The sequence below is a fragment of the Symphalangus syndactylus genome, chromosome 3 (assembly GCF_028878055.3).
Source record: "Symphalangus syndactylus isolate Jambi chromosome 3, NHGRI_mSymSyn1-v2.1_pri, whole genome shotgun sequence".
In the NCBI taxonomy this organism is placed as follows: domain Eukaryota; kingdom Metazoa; phylum Chordata; class Mammalia; order Primates; family Hylobatidae; genus Symphalangus; species Symphalangus syndactylus.
In genome coordinates this window covers 35,852,690-35,871,182 of record NC_072425.2, presented here as the reverse complement: position 1 = coordinate 35,871,182, position 18,493 = coordinate 35,852,690, and the positions used below count along the sequence as shown (strand labels likewise).

Here is an 18,493-nt window from a genome sequence, read left to right as displayed (position 1 = left end):
GAAGCTCGGGGGCGGTACAAGGTGCTTCTGTTCTCCTATTGGAAAAGTGCTGGGATCCAAGCCTGCTACCCATAACATACCCCATTCAACATTTTGATTTAAAAAAAAAAAATAAGAAAGCCTTGACTGAGGACTCAACATGTGATTGCTTCAAACCCTGCAAGTTGTCCCTTTCCTGTTTCAATAATTATTCCTATTAATTTCAACATAATTTTTGTTTCCCTTCTAAAGCAGACAACACAGGTATCATAATCCACAGTTTGCAGACAAAGAAACTATTGCTTGATAGATTTGGAGACAAAGGGATTTAGTAAAGGAAGTAAAGGAAAAAGTAATTCCCTAACCATCTCAATTGTAAGTTTTAGGTCTCAGTATTTCAGATGGCCTTTGGAGTTTTATAACCAAAACGCAGGTTTAGTCGCTCACCACTTGCAGATTCCAATTAACAGGAGCAAGGTCTGGTATAAAGAAAGTGATGTATTCCAAAGCTAGCTTAGGGGAAGAAGTACAGGTTTCCTCCCTAAGGGTACTGTTTCAATTGTGGAGCAGAAAGCAGGTACTTTTAAAGCCAAGGAAGCAAGCAGTTGTCGGGGGAGGGGTCTACATGCCTTACCTACTGGGCGGTCAATTTGGTGACTGCTGGCACCTTCGTTGGCAGGACTAAGCCAAAAACCCCCCAGATGGAAGAGAGTTTCATATTTCTCAAGACAGTCTCCCAGTGGGAGGGAGTTTTGTAGAAATTGGATATTAAATCTTGAGGCATCCTCCTGGTGGGTAGGAGTTCCTTTCTGGAGCTCCTAAGCACATAATTAGATGAACTTGCCCTGTAGGGACTGTCGGGTGAAGACAAGGTAAAAGGCTATATTTACCTTTATTAAATTATTTATTTATTTATGAGACAGAGCCTCGCTCTTGTCACCCAGGCTGGAGTGCAATGGTGCGATCTTGGCTCACTGCAACTCCATTTCCTGGCTTCAAGAGATTCTCCTGCCTCAGCCTCCCAAATAGCTGGAATTACAGGTACCCGCCACCATGGCAGGCTAATTTTTTTTTTACGGGGGTTCCACCATGTTGAACAGGCTGGTCTCGAAATCCTGACCTCAGGTGATCCACCCACCTCAGCCTCCCAAAGTGCTGGGATTACAGGCGTGAGCCACCGCACCTGGCCTACATTCGCCTTTTTAAAGGGCTAAGTAGGAAGTGAGAAACTGGGGGAATGAGAAAAGAAGAGAGAAAGAAAGAAGAAATAAACTCTGTCTCAGAAAAAATGAGGGTACTCAGTTACACTTTGACTCCTACATTTTACTTTGCTTCCTTATTTGTTCAGGCTTTCTGGGATTACGGTTACAAAGTATGGTCACATTTGCCTTCAGTCCATGTTACACTGACTTAAGCTCCCATCTACATAATAGCAAAGGCCTCAACCTCCTTCCTAAAAAGTCCTTGGTGATTTCTATGGGGGGTCCCAAAAGGGGTGCCTCACATATACCCAGAGACATGAGTCAGCTGCTACCAACCACCCTGCTGCCCACATAGCTCACTGAGTCTAGTGCCCATCGGAAGATTTCCAGTGACTCTATCATTATCCCCAAATCCTGGATACTCTCAAACTTCTAACCCGCAAGGTACCAAAACAGAGCTGGGTTTAATCCTGATAAGGGGAAGAAGTCTTTCTCCCTCACTTGACAAATATTTTGTCACCCAAGCCCTAAAGCAGGTCAGTGTGCCAATGTTTTAGTTTTTAGTTTTTTGTTTTTTGTTTTTTTTTGAGATGGAGTCTTGCTATGTCACCCAGGCTGGAGCGCAGTGATGCAATCTCAGCTCACTGCAACCTCTGCCTCCTGTGTTCAAGCGATTCTCCAGCCTCAGCCTCCCGAGTAGCTGGGATTACAGGCACACACGACCACACCCGGCTAATTTTTTGTGTTTTTAGTAGAGACGGGGTTTCACCATGTTGACCAGGCTAGTCTTGAACTCCTGACCTCAAGTGATCCACCTATCCCAGCCTCACAAAGTGCTGGGATTACAGGCACGCACGACCACACCCGGCTAATTTTTTGTGTTTTTAGTAGAGATGGGGTTTCACCATGTTGACCAGGCTGGTCTTGAACTCCTGACCTCAAACGATCCACCTACCCCAGCCTCCCAAAGTACTGGGATTACAGGCATGAGCCACGGTGCCCAGCCAGTGCCCAGTGTTTATAACTCCTCTCATGAATAGTTCCTTCCATGTCTGGACTTCAGTCGTCTAACCACATGGGTTCAAAACCCATCCAATGGGTCAGTGAGGGAACAAAGACTGAACCCTCCTCTCTGTCCTGCTCCAACCAAAGACTCTCTTCCTCTAGTTACAAAATGAGAGCTCCCATGTTACACAACAGAAGCATTTATCAGCGGATGCAAGCCGAAATGGGACAGGACATGGGGTGTTAATGCTGCCTAAATTGTGTTGGGCCACAGTTTAGCAACAACTCAGCAAATCACAAAAATGCCCTGTCATGGTGCTTTGCTTCCAAGTCTCAGTGAAAGTGAAAACTGCTGAACATTTCAAGATTGTTCTAATGGCCAAAGCCATAGGACCGACAGGTGTCAGCATTTCTAGTCAATGGAACTCTAACAGAAATGAAGGCTGAAGCACTAGAATCTAACTAGACTAGTCTTTACGTGGCCTAGCACAAGGCTGGGTTCACACAGGGGTTCACTCACCCCTCCTGTGATTGTCCTCACCACACTGCGGTCAAAGTTAGTGGTTTCTGTGTCTGTCTCCCTACAGAGCTCCTTGAGAGTAGGGACTGAGTTTTCTTCATTTCCGTGGGCCCAGCACCTGGCACAGCATAGGACGTACTGAGTAGGAGGTCAGTGTTTGCTGAGCAAGAGAATGAATGAGTGGCGTCCTTTCAAAAAAAGCCTGTCTGCTTCCTGCGAGAAATGATATTGAAAGCTGGGGATGTTTCTACTGAGCATCCATGTGGTTGAGAGCAGAGAAAAATTAAAATACTGGGACATAGGACCTAAAAACTGAATTTGAGAAAGAAGCCCATTGTCCACTCAAATCTCTAGGTCAAAGGTCATATGATTTTAGGTGTCTCCTCCAAAATACAAGGCTACTTGGGTTCTCTCTGTTGGCCTTAACATGACAACTCACTCCAACAACCTCAGGGACAAACAGCCTCCATCGGCACGCAGGATACAGTAGAAGTGAAAGACATTCAGAGTAGTGGATCAAGCTGACCCTGGAGACCACACTGCCTCTTGCTTTCCAGTTGCATGAATGAATGAATTTTGTAATATTTTAAGCCAGTTTTAGTTAGGTTTCTATTACTTGAAACAGAAAGCTTCCTGATTTATAAAAATGGTTGCTGTGAAGGTGAAATAAGAAAGTATGTATAAAGCAACAGCACCGTGTCTCTGACATGTGAGAATCTGACAGTGACTCTCGGGGTAACTCTAAGTTTGGTCCTAGAAAAGATAAGGGGTATCTCTTAAACAACTGATACTCCCAAGATATCAAGATAACATCCACCAGAGATATTACAAACACAGGCAGGGAGAAGATTCTCCAGCATTGTGTCTGTTTTAGAGCTCTCCAAGTGTCTCCACAAACATTTACTAAGGTGTGCTGAGTATCTGCTTTGTACAAAGTCCAGTGCTTACAATGTGGTATGTGCGTTGTGTATAAGGTAGTATGTACAATGCAGAAGAAGTGATCATGTGAAAATGAAATCAGGGTGACATGCATTCAGATTCCAAATCTGCCACTTATTATCTGTATAATCCTGGACAAGTTACATAGCATCTCTGAGCTCATTTTCCTCATTTATAAATGGTGCATGATCCTTGTTCATAAGGTGGCAGTAAAGATTAAATTGGAGAATAACATATATTAAACACCCAGAGGCCAGGCGCGGTGGCTCACACCTGTAATCCCAGCACTTTGGGAGGCCAAGGCAGGCGGATCACCTGACGTCAGGAGTTCAAGACCAGCCTGGCCAACATGGCGAAGCCCCATCTCTACTAAAAATACAAAAATTAGCCAGGCATGGTGGTGGGCGCCTGTAATCCCAGCTACTCGGGAAGCTGAGGCAGGAGAATCGCTTGATCCTGAGAGATAGAGGTTGCAGTGAGCTAAGATCGCTCCACTGCACTCCAGCCTGGGCGACAGAGCAAGGCTCTACCCAGGACATTGTGGTATCTCTCCATGGTCCAGGGCCACCACTTTGCACAATTCCAGGGATACAATTCACATTTGGGGGCACTATTTACATTTGGCATCCCGTGCAGTTGTACAACAACTGCCAAGAGCACATTGAGCTCCTTAGACCAACAACTATACGTTGGACATCTTTTCTATATTCATAGGACCAGCCTTCCAGATACATAACTCTCCAGTCTGCACCTTCACCACTTTTGTGGTGCCTCCTAATAGGTGTCTTTGCTCCCAGTCTTGTCCCTCTCACTACAAGGATTATATTTCTAAAATAGACAGTCATGTCACTCTTTTGCTAAAAGTGAATTGCTGGTGCTTCCCCACTGCAAAAAGAATGGAAGCTTTTGCATGGTACATAATGCCCTAGATGAATGAGCCCCAGCTCTTCCCTCTTGCCTATCTGGATAATTCCCATTCATCTTTCAAGCCTCAGCTCAAAATCATCTCCTTTGTGGAATTTTCCTGATCCAGGGAAACTTAGCAGCTACCTTTACTGTGTAGCACTTACAGCTACCTCTTCTCAAGTACCAAACACATTATACTGTAATCATTTTCACAAATATCTGAATTCCCCATTAGGTCAAAAGTCATCAATAAGCTTCTTTGCATTTGCTCCAGTACTTTGCACAGTTTTTTTAAATAATTTAAAAAAGTGAGTAGACACCATATTATTGTAGAGGCTGCAAGATGTGCTGGAAAGAACTCAAGCTTTTAAGGCAGACAGATTTGGATTATAATCCTAGCTCTACTGCTTTCTTGCTGTATACCCTTGGATAAATTAACTTACTGAGCATGTTTCCTCATTTGTACAAGAGAGATAAGAAATCTACATTGCAGAGCTGTCGTGAGGACTAGAACTAGTTTATTTAAATAATATGGTATTTGGCCACAGAGTAGTCATTACTTACCTTCCCTTGGGCCCCTTTATACACAGCACTTAGCTGCCATGAACTGAACCCAGCTATGATGGTTACTTTACAATAGAAATTCAAACAGTGACTACTGGAATAGTTATAACAAGGTCTTTTATTACAATTACTGTAAACCAAGGCTGGCAATTGCATGGCATGTGAATTACTACTTTTTGCCAAGTCCATCGCAAACATTATTAATCTATCACTGAACTATCACTGAATTCTTTCTCTCTCTCTTTTTTTTTTTTTTTTTTTTTGAGACAGAGTGTCTCTCTGTCACCCAGGCTGGAGTGCAGTGGCGCGATCTCGGCTCACTGCAACCTCCGCCTCCCAGGCTCAAGCAGTCCTCCCACCCCAGCCTCCCTAGTAGCTGGAACCACAGGCACATGCCACCACGTTCAGCTAATTTTTTTTTGTATTTTTGGTAGAGACAGGTTTTGGCTATGTTGCCCAGGTTAGTCTCAAGTTCCTGAGCTCAAGCGATCTGCGTGCCTTGGCCTCCAAAAGTGTTAGAATTACAGGCCAAGATTTTTTTAAAATCTCAGTGGCTGAAGGATAAATGGTGCAAGCAAGTCTGATACCATCAGGCCTTGCCTGACTCCCTACCTACTTCCCCCTCATCCCTCCCACTCCCATAGCTAGACATGTGGCCCCTACTCACAGTGCAGGTCCTGCTAGTTCACTGAGTCAAGGGTAGCCTTTCCTGTCCTTTTGTGCTGTGCCATCCAGCTGCAGCTAACCTCCCATACAATGTTGTGCCATGTGAACGATTTACCAGTTAGTGAAATGTTTCAGTGAAAAGCTTATCAAATCAATTCAACCAACCTTGATGAAACTGACGTGCCCGGGAAAGGACCAGATGAATAAAATGAAGTGTAGAGATATATAATTTTTTAAAAGTCTGCAACAAGACACCTCCTTCCCTTCCTAAGGTGGGAAGAAGATTGGTGTGAAGGATGGGCATTGCAAGCGGGACTTTGTGATGAGCAATTATGCACTGAAAGCCAGAATTCCCTCTCTAGAAAGTGGCTGGCCTTGAGTGTCGATCACTGGTGGTTCCCCCTCTTCACAGGAATGGCCCAAGCTTTACCTGGAATAGTTGAAGTTTAAGCCTTAGGACTCAGGATTTGGAATTCTTAGCCCATTGCTTCCTTAGCTCTATTCCCTACAATATACTCACGCTAAGGCTGAGGACACCCAGTGGAATAAACAACCAGCCTTCTGCTGCAAACCTGAGCAAAACTGAAAAACAGGAGATGGTGGATGCATTTCAAATTGCCTAGACTAGGCCAGGCACAGTGGCTTATGCCTGTAATCCCAGCACTTGGGAGGCTGAGGCGGGCAGATCACTTGAGGTAAGGAGTTCGAGACCAGCCCAGCCAACATGGTGAAACCCTATCTGTACTAAAAATACAAAAAATTAGCTGGGCCTGGTGGCACGTGCCTGTAATCCCAGCTACTCAGGAGGCTGAGGCGGGAGAATTGCTTGAACCCAGGAGGTGGAGATTGCAGTGAGCCAAGATCATGCCATTGCACTCCAGCCTGGACAACAGAGCAAGATTCTATCTTGAAAAAAAAATTGCCTAGACTAATCTTTCTTTTAAACAAAAAATGATTGTTTATTTATTTATTTATTATTTTGAGAGCTAATTATGAGACTGGCTGATTTTTGTATTTTTGGTAGAGATGGGGTTTTGCCATGTTGCCCAGGCTGATCTCAAACTCCTGGGCTCAAGCAATCCTCCAGCATTGGCCTCCCAAAGTGCTAGGATTACAGGCATGAGCCACCATGCTGGGCCAGACTAATTTTTCTTTATGTGTAAAGAAACCGTCTTTATGTGTAGATTAAGTCCTGCTGGTTTTGAATTCTAAGTGCTACACGTTTGTACACTCTGCACCACACTGATGTCACTGCAGCCTCTAACTAGTCTTTAAGCTCATCCTCTTGCTCCACTCCAATCAACATGGAAGCCAGCATGATCTTTCTAAAACACAAGCTAGTCTCTCCCCAAGCCTCCTTATCCCCTGTGGGAAGGTGTCAAAGTTCTTTACCGTGATTTGCAAGGTCCTCTGTGAACAGGACCCTGCTCACCCTGTCTCACCTCTCCCCATCCTCACTTCATCCTTCATCCCCCGGCCTTGTGATGCTAGGAATAATGACCCCCAAAGGTAACCAAGCCTTAATTCCTGGAACCTATGAAGCGTTACCCTACATTGCAAAGGCACCTTGCAGGTATAATTAAGGATCTTGAGATAAGGAAATTATCCTGGGTTATTTCAGTGGGCCCTAAATATAATCACAAGTATCTTTATCAGAGGGAGATTAGACTACAGAAGAAAAGAAGGTCATCTGACCAGAGAGACAGAGACTGGAGTGATTAGGCCACAGCCTGAAGAATTTGGTCAGCTACCAGAACCTAAAAGACATAAGGAATGAATTCTATTCCCTGGAGCCTCCAGAAGGAACTGGCCCTGTCAATACCTTACATTTATTTTTATTTATTTATTTATTTTGAGATGGAGTCTCACTCTGTCACCTAGACTGGAGTGCAGTGGCACGATCTCAGCTCACTGCAACCTCTGCCTCCCGGGTTCAAGCGATTCTCCTGCCTCAGCCTCTCGAGTAGCTGGGATTACAGGTGCCTGCCACCACGCCCAGCTAATTTTTTGTATTTTTAGCAGAGATGGGATTTTGCCATGTTGGCCAGGCTGGTCTCGAACTCCTGACCTCAACTGATCCACCAACCTCGGCCTCCCAAAGTGTTGGGATTACAGGTGTGAGCCACTGGGCCCCGCCACCAATACCTTAAATTTAGCTGTGTAAGATTCAGTTCAGATTTCTGGCCTCCAGAACTGTAAGAAAATGTGTTTCTGTAGTTTTAAACCACTATGTTTGTGGAAACTGTTTTCAGGAGCAATAGAAAACTAAGATAAGCCTTGTCAGATGACAATGGTTCCAGAATACATCCTGCTGGTCTTTCGTCTGAGGCTGTTGGGTTGTTCTCGCCTTTCTTGGTGATGCCCCTATACACCCTTTGCCTAACATATTTCTACCCCTTTGTCTTAATCAATTTAGGCTTCTGTCACAAATTACCACAGACGGACAGGTTTCAGCAACAAAAAATTTCTTTCTCATGGTTCTGGAGGCTGGGAAGCCTGAGAGCAGGTACCAGCATTGTTGGGTTCTGGTGAGGGCCCTCTTCCTCGTTCAAAGATGGCCAGTTTCTCATTGTGTACTCACAAGGTGGGGAGTGGAGAAAAGAAGCAAATTGTCTCCTGTCTCTTCTTATATGGACACTAATCCTATTCATGAGGGCTCTACCCTCACGGCCCAATTACCTACCAAAAGCTCCATCTCCAAATACCACCACATTGGGGATTAGGGTTTCAACATATGAATTTGGGAGGAACAAATGTTCAGTCCATAGCACCCCTTCCTGAAGGTTCACTTCAGTATTGCCACCTGCTTTCCTAGTTGCCCCAGGCTGGGTGAGGACCTCCATTCAGGTTTAGCATCAGACCTGAGCTTTTCCTTACCACTGCATTCACCAGAAGGTACTGTCATGGTGTGTGTTTGTCTGACTCTCCAAACGGGCCCCCAGGGTGATCCCCAGGGTGGAGGCAGAAATCAAGAACTGTTCTTCCTAGAGTCCTCTCTGTGTAATGTCTAGCACAAAGACCAGCACATAAGAGTCTTCGATAAATATTTATTGGCTGAGCGTAGTGGCTCACACCTGTAATCCCAGCAATTTGGGAGGCTGAGGTGGGAGGATCGCTTGAGCCCAGGAGGTCGAGGCTGCAGTAAGCTCTGATCGTGCCACTGCGCTCTGGCCTGGGTGACAGAGAAAGACCCTGCCTAAAAAAAAAATAAATAAATAAATATTGATTGATTGAATGAATGGTTAAAGCTTCTTAACCTCCTGGACGCAGGTGACTCTCATGTCCATTGCAGTTCCTCTGTCTCTTCTTATAGCTTATCATCTGATCATCTGATCCTTGTACCTGTGACTGAGCCCTAAGAAATCTCCAAGTCAAACATTAGCCAGGATCAGGTTTGATAGCCGAGCTATCCACTCAGGATACTGCAAAATAAATACTACATGGAACAAGCAGAATACTAAACAAAGGACAAAATATTTGAATTTTTTTTGTTTTTTGGTGAAAATTAGAGCTTTGAATGCAGAATGTGGTAATGCCTGATTCTTTCTTAACATGCCATTCCTTGATCTTCTCAAGCTAGCCCCTGTAGTACTGGCAGCTCAACGACCTCCCTGATGATTCATTATGCTCTACAACTGAACTCTAATTATTCTCAACATATTATATGGTTTAGTTGCCAATAAGGCTGATTATTGAAATTCTTAGAGCTGGCCATGTGCAATTAACCAACTGATACACTTGAAATGGGATTATAGGCCTCCATTCACTACCTAATAAAGTATTAAACCAAAGCTATAAATGTAAGAGTATTTTACAAATTGTTTCTCTACGGGAATTTTTACCTGATGACAGCAACATGATTTTCCTCTTTGTCAGACAAGACAGGCTATCGTCTTCTCCAAGGTCTATAGATTCAGGAAGAAATGAGAGTGACTTTACTGATGAAAGATTTAAAACCAGAAACAGAAAAGAAAAATGCACCAGAGCAAAGCAATACGGAATTATAAACTAACTTTAATTACATCAACAGGAAGAATTTCAAACTATGTTGTAATTCTTATTTTAAAGTTTAAATCTAATTGATATATTCTGACTAACATAATCATCCAAAGATAAAAGTATTTGTGATGGCAAATGGACAGAACAATCATTTAGGTAGCATCTAGGAATATTGCTACAATTACTTTACATAAATAGAAATCCATGTCTTTTATTAGTAATGTGCCACACATCTTAGAGTAAAAATTTACATAAGATAGGCTTATAAATATACATAAATCTCAAAATTAATCACAATCGAACATTAGGTACACAATTGTTATAAAACAAATATAACCTATCAATGTCTATGTAAAGGCATAGTTTTTACAAAATAATATTTTGTAGACAGTCTCAAAAAAGTATATTAATACTCCTGGAGCCAGATTGTTCCAGCATATCAGCATGTCTGTGGGAATAAGGCATCCGGAGAAGCTGCATTCACTCTTCCCCATGGCCAGGGCCTTCTATGTGATGAAACAGGTAGGATTCTAGTGACCTGGGTGAATGCTACACCCACTGCAGCACCCCATTACCTTAGAGAATCAATTACTCTCCAGAAGAATCCAACTGAATGGCTATCAGTCTAATAGCAAATATCCAGGGGAAAACTGAACACATTAATCAAGCAGCAGTGTATTTTATGTTAAAAATCCCAAATAGCTTGATGAATCCGTTACACTTTGAGTTGCCAGAGATACTTAAAATCACACTAGCCTAGCCACTATTTTCATGAAGAGGAACTTATATGCAAGTCTTTTATTAAATATAAAAACAAAGAAATCTAACTTGAAACTAAATAACTGGATACTTGAATAACTGAATAAGGAACCTAATTAAATACAAAACCTGTATAGGTTGCATCAACATGCCAGTTACTCAGCTAACACTAGTCTTGGTTTCTTAACTAACAGTATAGAAAAGTCACATTCAACAGTGGTACTTTATATGTTCTTAACAATTCATATAATGTTGAATGGAGGAGGCAAGGCTTAGTAAAAGATCCAGGAATGCTTTCTACAAACTACATTGCTATAAACTCAAGCATAGTTTTGCCTGTAATACACATAATGTTCTATCTCTTGGGTTTTAAAGTAGGCAAGAGATCAGAAACAGAAACAACCTTGACAAAGACCTTCAAATGCTCATGGTGTGTATATACAGGCATTTGTGTATAAACACACACCATCATGTATGTACAAATATACAGATGCTCCTCAAGTTACAAGAGGGTTATGTCTCAGTAAAACCATCAATCGTAAGTTGAAAATATCATAAGTCAAAACAATTATGGGACATAACCCCATTGTAAGTTGTAGGAGTGTATCAAATGTATATCACTTTCATATCATCGTAAGTTTGAAAACTCTTAAGTTGAACCATCCAAATTCGGGGATCATCTGTGTATATAAACACACAGAGAACCACCTAACTGTTCACTAGACATAACCAATTCTGTTTAGAGAACAAGGATGTACAGTTATACACGACAGCAAAGTACACACATCCCAGCCTTTGGCCTAGTGCAGTGGTTCTCAAACATTTTTCCATTATGGTACATAAGGTAGATGCCACATCACATGTGTAAAACACTCCCATGGTGCAGCAGATTTTGATACAACTTTTTATTTTTTTTATTTATTTATTTTTTAGGCGGAGTCTTGCTCTGTTACCCAGGCTGGAGTGCAGTGGCGCAATCTCGGCTTATTGCAAGCTCCGCCTCCTGGGTTCACGCCATTCTCCTGCCTCAGCCTCCTGAGTAGCTGGGACTACAGGCGCCTGCCACCACGCCCGGCTAATTTTTTTTGTATTTTTAGTAGACATGGGGTTTCACCGTGTTAGCCAGGATGGTCTCTATCTCCTGATCTCGTGATCTGCCCACTTCCACCTCCCAAAGTGCTGGGATTACAGGCTTGAGCCACCGCGCCCGGCCGATACAACTTTTTAAAACATCTCTAGGTTAATGAATTACTCTGAAACACTGAAATCCTTACCATGAAGAGCAGTTCAGCAGTAATCGTTGTCCATGATCACCACACTTAAGACAAAACTACTGCTTAGCCAGCTCTGTAATTTACTGCCACCACTTTTGCATCAATTCCAGAAAATATATTAGAATGCAAGAGCATGAGAATGCCCTGTGCATTTATAAATCAACAATAATTTATTTTAAAAACAAATTATTCACTAACTTTGATATTCTTACAACTAACCAGTAATAATATGTTACTGGCAGTATCCTTTACAACTAATCATGATATATTGGTGTGTCCCTATCTAAGAATAAGGGTGGGAAAGCCACAGTCCATAAGCAAACCCAGCCTGCTTCCTGTTTTTGTGCAGCCTGCAAGCTAAGAATGGTCTTTGGATTTTTTTAATGGCTTTCCGAAAAAAATCAAAAGGAAAACATTTGTGACATTTGAAAAGTATTTGAAATTCAAAGTTCAGTGTCAATTAAGTTTTATTGGAACATAGCCATGCTCATTCATTTATGTATTGTTTATAGCAGAGCCAAACAGAGACAGAAAAGCCAAAAAATTACTATCTGACCCTTAACAGAGAAAGTTTGCTGACCCCTGGACTAGAGCTAAGAATGACACACAACCTCAGTGGTCACGTCTCTTATGCGCAAAATCCTGAATATAGACAGTAAACTTAATTCCAGAAATAGTAGTAAATAAATACCATCTAGGATGGAAATTCATTCCTGAGTTGTCCAAACTTTCTGATTTCTTTAATGACAAAAGCCAACTTAATTAAATACAGCTTCTGCATTTTATCTGAAATCATGTTTATATATTCACCTTCTGACTCAGTGGAGCAATTAAAAAAGCACTGGGCTCCAAGTTAGAAGACCTAGGTTTTAGGCAATTAGCTTTTAAATTGTTAAATTGTTAAAAATGTATTTAAGTCTTGTTTGATCTGTGTATTAAACATATTGAAAGAACTAAAACGACTGGTAAAATAAAGAATCAAAATGCTTTTAAGCAGAGAAGAAAGTTGATATAGAGTAAAACATGCTCCTTTCCTCTAAATATAACTATAAAAAGTCCTCCGATTAATTGTAAATTACTAAATGGGGGAAGAAAGGCACCTAGCTAATTGGAGTGTGGATAGTGGGTTCCATTTAATAAAAATGTGCATGAAGGTGCATGAATGTGTAGGAAATCATATCACCTCCTTAGGCTTCAGCTGCACCTCTGTAAAATAAGAGCATTGGATTAAATGGTCTCTAAAGTCCTGGCCAGCACTGGTAATTTATGTCAAGTGACCAGCCTCAGTTTTTTCATCTGTAAAATTGGATAAATAATAGAATCTACTTCCTATGGTTGCAGTGAGGATTAAATGAGTTAATTCATGTAAAGTGCTTAGAACAGCACTAAATATTTCACTAGCATTATTATTAAACTATTCAGGTACTTTACGAAAAACACTGGTTGGGCATCTCTTCTGTGACAAGTAGTATATTAGAAAATGGGAATATAGACATAAAATAGAAGTTGATTCTCTTATATTAAGTAGGGATGAATGAAACTGAAGTCTATGGAGTTATCACTTCAGCATGTCTATCGATTGGTAGTTCTCTGAGATAACGGTCAAAGGCCATTCTGTATCACTGGTGTAAATTCTTATATCTGAAAAATGATTATTGTTAGCACTGTTACTAAGGATGTTTCCATTTATGTTTCAAAAGACAAAGTTCAGTGTTTGCTAACATAATTATTTATGGTTTGAGCACAGGAGGAAGAATATAAAAATGTTGGCCAGTCTCCTAATATACATGAAATGTAAGCCCTCTGAACCAAACAAACTTGCCATAGAAGTACAGTTTCACACATACATTCATTCCACAAATGTTTGCTGAGTACCTGCTATGGATAAATGTCTGCTACAATGATGAGTAATGGTCTCTGCATTAGGGAGATAATAAGGAGGACAAGCCAGCAATTCTAGAAAAGTATAATGAGCATGTTGATGAGGAAGCCCAATGTGCTATGGGAGCATTTGATAGGGGCTTGGACCTATGTAGTCCAGAGATTTGGAGGAAAAAATATTTAAGTTGTGACCTGATAGTTGAATAGAAGTTCACCAAGCATAAGAGGTGGAGAATATGAACAAAATGAGAGGTGAGATAGAGCAGGTCTGAAGAACTGAGAGCCTCTCAGTCTTGCTAAGACATAGCAAGTGAGGAGGAGTGGCAAAAGATGATATTGCAGGTCACAGAAATGGCTTGCATTTTACCTTAATGGCACTGAGAAGTCATTGAAAGTTCTAAGCATAAATAAGCAAAATCGGTAATCAAATGAGAAATCACTAGTGAAATAATTAGCTTGATTAGAAATGTAAGCGGAAGGAAGCTGCATTCACTTCTTCCTTCCCTGCCTGCTACTAAGCTGAAGTCTCTCTTTTGTTTTAACCTGTTTATAGCTCAAATATTATACACATAAGAGAGAGAAATATAAAAATATTTGCTTCTTATTTACAACATGGCTGCCTGCATATCAGTATCTTCACTACTAAACAGCCACTAGAGCTGAGAAGATGAGACACAGGCCAGACTTAGCCATGCCCAGAGTGGAGTCAAGGACTTGAACCAGGGAACATGAGTCTGAATCCTACCCAGTTCCATTATGCACTTGATGTCATTTAATTTCTCCCCATCTGCAATGAACAGCATTTCTCCTCCATCCCTCCTCGGAAGCTTTTGGTAACTGTGTTTGTTGATGTTTTCCTTATTTTGGTTCAACTCCAGGAGAATATGAAAGCTCTCCCCACAGGCAGACTTTCACCTGTGACATGAATCTGGAGGGTGGTATTAGAAATCACAATCACCAGTGTTGTTCAATCATAAAGCCCATGAAGTTGGAATCAGCTTTAAAGCAACAAGGGCAACCCGGAGAACTCTAGAATGCCACAGTGGAAATGTCTCAGCAGCACTAACTATACCTGCAGACTTCTCTCCTCAAAATGAGCTGTTAGCACAGACATTTGGAACAAAGAACAAAGGAGTCCTTTGGGGCTCCTAATGTCAAGGCATTATTATGAATTATGCTGACTACCTGTCCAGTTTATAAGCCTGAACATTTTATTTTACTTATTTTTTTGAGACAGGGTCTCCCTCTGTCATCCAGGCTGGAGTGCAAGTGGCACAATCTTGGCTCCCTGCAAGCTCTGTCTCCCAGGTTCAAGTGATTCTCGTGCCTCAGCCTCCCAAGTAGCTGGGATTACAGGCATGCGCCACCACACCCGGCTAATTTTTGAATTTTTAGTAGAGACAAGGTTTTGCCATGTTGGCCAGGCTGGTCTAGAACTCCCGACCTCAGGTGATCCGCCTGCCTCGGCCTCCCAAAGTGCTGGGATTACAGGTGTGAGCCACCGTGCTCAGCCACAAGTCTGAACATTTTATATGGATATTCTAGGTGAATTCACTTTATGGGTCATTTTCCCATTTTCAATTTTTTTAAAAAAAGCCACCTCATAAAAAAAATTCTACTCAAAATCTCTACAGTCTCAGAAACTGTTGCCTTATTATTAAAATGCCCTAAATTTTTACTAAGATGTTTTGTCTGATATATTTTTAGGCCAGGCACGGTGGCTCACACCTGTAATCCTAGCACTTTGGGAGGCCAAGGCAGGTGGATTACCTGAGGTCAGGAGTTCGAGACCAGCTGACTAAAATGGTGAAACTCCATCTCTACTAAAAATACAAAAAAAATTAGCCAGGCATAGTGGCACATGCCTGTAATCCCAGCTACTCAGGAGGCTGAGGCAGGAGAACCACTTGAACCTGGGAGGCGGACGTTGCAGTGAAGCTGAGATCACGCCATTGTACTCCAGCCTGGGCGACAAGAGGGAAAATTCATCTCAAAAAAAAAAATACATTTTTAATCATACTTAATGTATGCTGGCTCTGACAAGAGAATTCACTGTAACCACAGATGAATGCCTTAGTTTTATAAAATTCAGTGGTAGAAAAGTTCAAATTCTAACTGCTAAGAATTCCTTTTTTTTTTTTTTTTTAATATCATTAACACAACTTTACATCTTCAGGAATGCTCACAGTTTGGTCTCTAACCTTTCCAAATAGCAGTAAAAATGTTTTCCCATAGCTACTCTATAACTGAAAAGAAATTTCAAATAAATATTATTTATTTATTTAGTTAGTTATTTTTGAGACAGAGTCTGGCTCTGTCACCTAGGCTGGAGTGCAGTGGCACAATCTCGGCTCACTGCAACCTCCACCTCCTGGGTTCCAGCAATTCTCCTGCCTCAGCCTCCCGGATAGCTGGGATTACAGGTGTGCACCACCACACTTGGCTCATTTTTATACTTTTTAATAGAGACGGGGTTTCACCATATTGGCCAGGCTGGTCTCCAACACCTGACCTCAGGTGATCTGCCCGTCTTGGCGTCCTAAATGCTGGGATCACAGGCGTGAGCCACCACACTTGGCCAAAATTTCAAATAAATATGAACTATTTTCATATCATTGTATTTTCCTCCAATCTCCCCACTGGCTGTGTAAATATCCAAAAGCACTTTTGCTTTACAGAAATTTGAAAGTTTTTTTTTTTTTTTTGGAGACGGAGTCTGGCTCTGTCGCCCAGGCTGGAGTGCAGTGGCTTGATGTCTGCTCACTGCAAGCTCCGCCTCCTGGGTTCACGCCATTCTCCTGCCTCAGCCTCCCGAATAGCTGGGACTACAGGCACCCGCCACCACGCCCGGCTAATTTTTTTGTATTTTTAGTAGAGACGGGGTTTCACTGTGTTAGCCAGGATGGTCTCGATCTCCTGACCTCAAGATCCGCCCGCCTTGGCCTCCCAAAGTGCTGGGATTACAGGCGTGAGCCACCCAAAAGGCTGACTGTGAACTTATGACATTCAGTAAAGTTCTCCCTAGTAATATTCAAAATAACCCTCTGTGCTATAGCACTCATAGTAAAGACTGTTTTGAGACATGATTTCTATACCTAGTTCTTTCTCTGCCTTTCTATTTGTCATTTCTAGCCAAATTTATATGGTATGTGGATCATAAAAAGGCAGTCTTTTTGGGTCTCAAATCCCATTCAGGAAGATGGCAATCATAATTTTCATCAATCCAACTCAGAGATATTGTGAAGTTAAATAAGAAAACATATTTGAAAGTGCTTAGAAAAGGTGTAAGTACATTCCAAAAGTATAGGGTCATTATTAAACAATCTTCTTTGACTACAAAAGAAGCTTGTTCTTTCTTCCAAAAAGCTGAAATTATATGAGGTTTTTTTTCTTAAATAATTGAAGCTAAAATTATACTGGATATTCTTTAAAAAATATATTTATACTAAAGACTTCCAAATCCATGTAATCTGTTGGGCCTGCAGCTGTGGTTAGGGGGTTCCCATCAATAGGTAGAAGGTCAGAGCAACAATCAGAAGCAAACAAAATGGAGATGAGAAGGTTTGATAGGCAGCTGATGGCATAAAAATGTCTTCATACTTGTAAATACTGACAACACGCTCTGAAGCCGGCGGTGAGTCTATATCATGTCGAGTGATAGAGCCTTTAAGAAAAAAAGAGAAGGGCAGGGGGCAATTGAAAAAAGAACAGATTTATAATGGTATAGGCAAACAACGGAAAAATCAAAAGTCTATTTAGTGTTGAATACATAAGCAGTGGTTACAAAGATCTAGATTCAGGTATTTGAGTTATCAGAATTCTCTATCATTGTACATATAATGAAGAACATAGAAATTAGTTAAATTTTTCCGAAAAGACTAGTTCTCATTAATCTGCACTCCCCCTATCAGAACAATGCTGTTGGTCTGTTTCCTGGCATCTCAATTTTAAAACTACTACTTATACAATATTGTATGATTATTGTATGATTGCCTCCTTTAAACGGCTCTGATGAGTTTTATCTTATTAATACCCAAATGGGCAAACTATATTTTTATTTCAAACAGCAGAGACTACTAACTTTTTTCCCTCAAATCTATCTTGTATATATACGGATCATCAACAACTCCTGACAACACTACTAACGTCTCCCTTACAGATGGAAGCCTTCTTCTACTGTCTGTGGGACACTTAGCCTGCCCAGGCCATGCCAGAGGGAGTGTGGTATGTGTGTGTGTGTGTGTCTGGCAGATTAGGGTAGAATGGTACAGAAAGTGGGATGATTAAAGTACCAAACAAGTCTTTGGATGGGAAACTTTCTTTTAATTTTGTTACAAGTGGAAAGAAGTACAGACTGTGTGTAAAATATATTTAATAATCTTCAGTTGATTAAAAGTGTCTGACCTCCTGAATAATCCATTTGAAACTTGGGTTAGGGAGACTAAGGCATATGTATTCAGTGCAAAGGTCTCCTTAGGAATAGGGCTCAGAGTGAGGGTTTTTAAGGTACTATCTGCTGGGGAAGCCCTGCCAAACTTGACATGGCAGGTCCCTGCTTAGTGTCCGTGCTGGCCCCAGTTAGCAAAAATCAAACTTCTCAGGTTTGTATGCCTGTAGTTTCAGATACTTTGGAGGCTGAGGTGGGAGGATCACTTAAACCTGGGAGGTGGAGGCTGCAGTGAGCTGTAATTGTTTCACTGCACTCCAGACTGGGTAACAGAGCAGACTTTTCTCTCAATAGATCCCAGTCACCTCTCCTACCTAACCTCAGCTCACTGGTCACCTGCAAGGGCTGCTCA

General features: G+C 41.6%; 1 protein-coding gene across 1 annotated transcript in view; it reads right to left on the bottom strand.

Moving 5' to 3' along the window:
- Window positions 1–9,775: 9,775 nt before the first annotated feature.
- FRRS1L (ferric chelate reductase 1 like) overlaps window positions 9,776–18,493 on the bottom strand; it is a 36,963-nt gene continuing 28,245 nt past the window's right edge. The window contains exon 5 of the mRNA XM_055271564.2: window positions 9,776–17,358. Within this exon, the coding sequence (XP_055127539.2) occupies window positions 17,186–17,358 (173 nt within the window). The 3' untranslated portion in view covers window positions 9,776–17,185. The remainder of the gene's footprint in view (window positions 17,359–18,493) is intronic.